Source organism: Gymnoscopelus braueri (assembly GCF_963280865.1).
Source record: "Gymnoscopelus braueri genome assembly, chromosome: 4".
Taxonomy (NCBI): Eukaryota; Metazoa; Chordata; class Actinopteri; order Myctophiformes; family Myctophidae; genus Gymnoscopelus; species Gymnoscopelus braueri.
In genome coordinates this window covers 33,810,569-33,815,568 of record NC_137605.1, presented here as the reverse complement: position 1 = coordinate 33,815,568, position 5,000 = coordinate 33,810,569, and the positions used below count along the sequence as shown (strand labels likewise).

General features: G+C 40.0%; 1 protein-coding gene across 1 annotated transcript in view; it reads right to left on the bottom strand.

Moving 5' to 3' along the window:
- Positions 1 to 2,901, bottom strand: part of frrs1l (ferric-chelate reductase 1-like) — a gene marked incomplete at both ends in the record, with an annotated part of 3,305 nt that extends 404 nt beyond the window's left edge. Inside the window, 4 exons of the mRNA XM_080425896.1 lie at positions 314 to 560; positions 1,210 to 1,348; positions 2,092 to 2,176; positions 2,697 to 2,901. Coding sequence (XP_080282022.1) covers positions 314 to 560; positions 1,210 to 1,348; positions 2,092 to 2,176; positions 2,697 to 2,901 — 676 coding nt within the window. The remainder of the gene's footprint in view (positions 1 to 313; positions 561 to 1,209; positions 1,349 to 2,091; positions 2,177 to 2,696) is intronic.
- Between the last annotated feature and the right edge of the window lie 2,099 nt (positions 2,902 to 5,000).

Sequence of the window (5,000 nt, the reverse complement as noted above, 5' to 3'; positions counted from 1 at the left end):
TTACCTTGCACATTTGGTTGTCTCAATTGTGTTACTTTCAATATATGTATATGTGTGTGTATGTATGTTTATGTATATGCTTTGTTTTTTTAATTATTTTATTTTTAATTATTATTTTTTTATTATTTTTTTATTGACTGTTGTTGTTTATCCCTGTGGATGGTTTTTTGGCATTGTAAAGCACTTTCTAACACTGTTTTCGAAAAGAGCTTTATAAATCAAGTTTATCATTATTATTATAAGTCGATTTGGGTTCATTTTTGTCCGGAGTTAAATTCTCTACTGGAGATTTTGCTGTGTGGAGGAAACACACCTTGTATAGCAGGTCCCCAGGCAAACAGGTAGTACCATGATAGGTGCAAGTCCACAAGTGTCTCCTCTCTAGGGACATATAATGGTCGTTTGAAACGGCAGGTCACCCGGTTATTATCAAAAATGCCCTCCTCGTCCCTGGCTGGGTTCCTCTTTATCTCTTTGGCCCACTGGCCCACATTGTAGAAGTGATGGATCCTCACTCGTCCATTATCGTCATGCACACAGCCCATGACATCATCGCCTCCCTGAGGAAGAGAGTGAAATTACACTCAAGATACTGTAATAAAAAATACAAATGTTAACATAATTTAATGAGAAAAAGAATCAAGAATCAAAGAATACCAAATGAGATGGTCAAGTTTAAACAAGTTTATAAGATGGTTCTCTTTAGTCCATCAAGAAGGAAAGGCACAATGATATAGAATATTTCTGAAAGTTAGTCAAATATACCATGTGTGTGTTTTACTTTTTTAGATAAAATAGATCTCTTTGAAAGCTGTTTCTATTGGACACCGTTGCCTATTAGTTTCCAAGTTTGTCATTTCACACATTTGAATAAAAACGGTATTCACTATTTATACATATACAGTGAATTAGTAGGCTATATAAATTGGGCTTAAATTGTTTTAATATTTGCCAGTCCCCCAGGGGTTTACTCTGCACTTTTTGCCTCCTTTTCCCCCCTCTACACCAGATCTCTTTGTTGAAATAGCAGATCCTCAAGCTTACAACGCGTTTTCACTGCATGTTCCGATTATAACATTCCAGAATAGGAACGTTAGGGTTCATGTGGTTAAGTGTGTAATATTTGTATGCTCTCAAAGTTAAATAAACAATGAGGATTTCATTGTGTGGTGAGTCTCATCATGATGTAAAGCTGCTGCAGATGCTCACCATCTTCTTGTCAGAGGAGAACCCTACAGCCACCCATCCATCTGTGTCTGCACTCAGCTCGTACTCCACATCTGTCCCAATGCGACGGAAACTCATAAAGTAGTCACATGACTCAGCATCACATCCTGGCTTCCCATACCTGGACATAATACACAACATGAGCACTTATACAACTTATTACCCACAAAGGTTGACCACTTATAACTGCAATGTCAAACCAATGGAACAAGGTGAATACAGGAAGGGTGGGCACTGGGGAAATCTGGGCACCATTTTTGGGGGAAGACTGGGCACTAGAGAGGAGTTGGCACTATGGGTGAGAAGAGTGGGCAGTGGCACAGTGGTACTAGTGCCCAGTCTTCCAAGAAGAGTGGGCACTAGACCGCCTAAACCTAACCTTAACCTCACAGAACTATTCCTAAACGTAACCTCAAACTAATATAAAATTTGTCAGAAAATGTTTTGGATGGGGGGAAAAAATCATCTAAATGTAGTTGCAATCCAGAAATACGCATGCCAGACAGGTGCAAAACGTGTTCTGTGGACACACAGACTTCAAAGTATTCCCGTTTTGGTGCCCAGATTTCCCCTAGTGCCCACTCTTCTGAGATCTGGTGCCCACTCTGTTTACAACAAGGCTTATTCAAAAGAATAGGATTCCAACGCATGAAGATGCCTTTAACTCCCCAGAGTAGACACTGGAATGAGCCTGTTTTCTGCTGAAGCGCTCTCTCTCTCTCTCTCTTGTGTAGCCACAGCCACTGAGATGAAAGAGCCATGGGAAATACAGAGGACAATAGCCCTGTCTAACTACATAGGAAGGAGAGGGGAGCCGGATATAGAGAAAAAGAGAATGAGAGACAGAGAGCATCTTTTGCTAACCTGATGCAGCCCTTAGTTACTCCACAGTCGACGACTTTGATCTTGGCAAAGGGATCCACCGGTGGGGCTGTAGGGAAGGGATAGCCTGCAAAATGTAGAAACAGGAGTCTGTAGATTGCATACAAACACACTATTGTTGGCAGATTGGTACACAAGCTTGTATTGAATTGGCAATCAATAGACAACAGCTTGCTGAGACAGTATAGGGAGGCTGTGTGTGTGTGTGTGTGTGTGTGTGTGTGTGTGTGTGTGTGTGTGTGTGTGTGTGTGTGTGTGTGTGTGTGTGTGTGTGTGTTGTAGAGAGAGCAAAAGGCAGATAAACAGAAGAGGGGGGAGGTGGAGGTCATCATCTGCTGCTACTAGCAGGGAGCTGGCCTGGGTGCTGAAAGCCTGGGGTTGGTGTTTTTGGTTATGAATGTGCAGATGGTAGCAAATACATCGGTAAATACAACATAGATAGACCGGTCCCTGTGTATTTATACTGCAGTTCAGCACAGATACTGGCTATTGCATCTTTAAATGAAATCTTAATGAGAATACTTTGCTCAAATCGTCACATACTGTTACAACTACACGTCGTGCTAGTTACTACATACGATTCTTACCATCATCTGACAGATACCTAGATTCAAGGAACTCGGAGGCGAACGTGCTGTATGAATCCTTGTGCGGTTCCTTGTGGCCAGGTTCTCCGTGGCCTCCGTGCCCGGTCCGGAGAGACCCTTCGTCGGTAGGGCTTGGCACGACCCCCCACCACCAGACTTGGCTCAGCAGTGCCGATAGATGGACGAGCTTTCTGAAGGAATTCATGGCCCAATAATACAACTAAAACGCCTAATATAACGATACATCCGACAACATCCTCATTATAGACTGCGTGTCAGTGTCTTCATAGACATCCATCGCACCGTCAAATCATCTTCGCGTCGTTATTGCTATTGCTGTTTTTTTTCCCGGTGATGCAGCGTTGACCATACGACCACGAAGATTAGATGGATCCAAAACTAAATTAGCCTGATCTACCCTATAATCTTACATTTACTTTGGCAACACCTAATCCTCGTGGGATAGATCCCTGCCTAGATAAATCCAGTCGCGTACTATTTAATCTGAGGATAAGGATTGCGTCCAGGATGAATGGTTTCGTCCTGAATGGTCTCATCCCCCCCTCAGTCAGTCACTGTAGCGTCCAATAGGGAAACACTACGTATTGTTACCGAGATCGATCAATTGGGTCCCCCCCCCCCGACATTTTCACTAGAAAGAGAATCAAATCTATAGCGCAGTGGTGGAATTCATTTAGATTAACAGGCTATAATGAACTGATTGCCTTAAGGTAAATATCATTAAATGTTTTATTGGTCTGGCCAGCAAAGGCAACACTTGTAAATCCACCAAAGGAACAGACAAGTGATTGAGAGGAAAAGGTAGGCTAATAGGAAGGACATGGAGTGGTTCTCAACCTGTGGGTCGGGACCGGGTCCCCACATGATGTTTTCTTTTGGGGGGTCCCCAGATGACAGTGGAGGGACCTTTTTAATACCAAAAAAAAGAAAAAATAATAATAAAAAAAAGTAAAGAAAAAAAAACATTGCTGCATCAAAAGTAATCAACAAACTATACTAAACTGGTCAAACACTGGCCATTTTTTTCAAATTTTCAAATATTTTTTTTTAACATTTTGGACAAAATAGACAATTTTACATCGAGGAGCCCAGATGTCCCTAGTGCCCACCTATCCTGTGTATCCCATGGATCAAGTCCCTACCCTAGAGTTAAAAATAAGGTCCCTACCCCTGAATTTGTATTTCATTTTATTAGATTATATTCGTTACCCTTTAGCATGATTACACAAATGGAGACCTTGAATATGATCAATATGTATAACATTACATACAAACCATAGAAATATTTGTCTTGGATAGGATTACTAATAAATAAAGTAGCTTAATATTCTCAAGAGTATCGTAAATCACTGAAAATAGTAACCTCTGTGTTATACACAGAATTGCCATTAGATGTCAGTATAAGCCCACTGTTCTAAATTCTTCATGGGTTGGTTGAAGAGTCTTCAATTTCTTTGAATGTTTATGCCTCAGACTGGCACAATCTGCACATACATTTTAGGCCTTTAAAACTATAATGTTGTTTAATGTTGTGATTTTATATTTGTGTAAGATTCACTGCTTTAAAGTGGATACCGTTTTGGAATCACAGCAGTCTTGATAGAGAACCATAATGGTTCATCTTATCTCTTCTTCACCTGTGGACTTGAATGAACAAGTCTGGGCCTACTTCAGATCCACCACCCAAATAAGGCTGTCTTTGATCCACCTCTGATTTCTGGTGATCTATCGTATAGATCTGTGGATTGGTATTATATTAACATGTCAATGTAGTAGGCTAGTATATTCCAGATAATTATACATAACATAAAATAAAAACATTAAAAAAATATGTATGTACATAATATAATATATATGTATATATTTAAATAATAGCTATTCTAACGCTGGTGGCTACAGTAAAGGCTTATAAGAGCAACTCAGCATACATTGGCTTCTCATACTCTACTCTCACACTGCATCTATGAAATATGCCCACTAGTGCTGTTCCAATAAGCTGGCTCCAGACATAGATGTCAATACACAACCTTGTTACTTTTATTAGGCCCCAATAAAACAAATAATTTTGTTTTAGGGAACATGTTTTCTATTTGTTTATTTATTTGTTTTTTTTAAAATAGGATATCGCTCATTGTCACCATAATTTACTCTTTTAACCTTGTAGCCTTTTTAATTTATTTAGTCTCAGTATGTGGCAAGGACAATAATGAGAGACTGCTATGAATGTCTGTAACCAGTAGGTGACACTGGAGTAACACCGTGTGAAACAGAGAAAGGCAATAC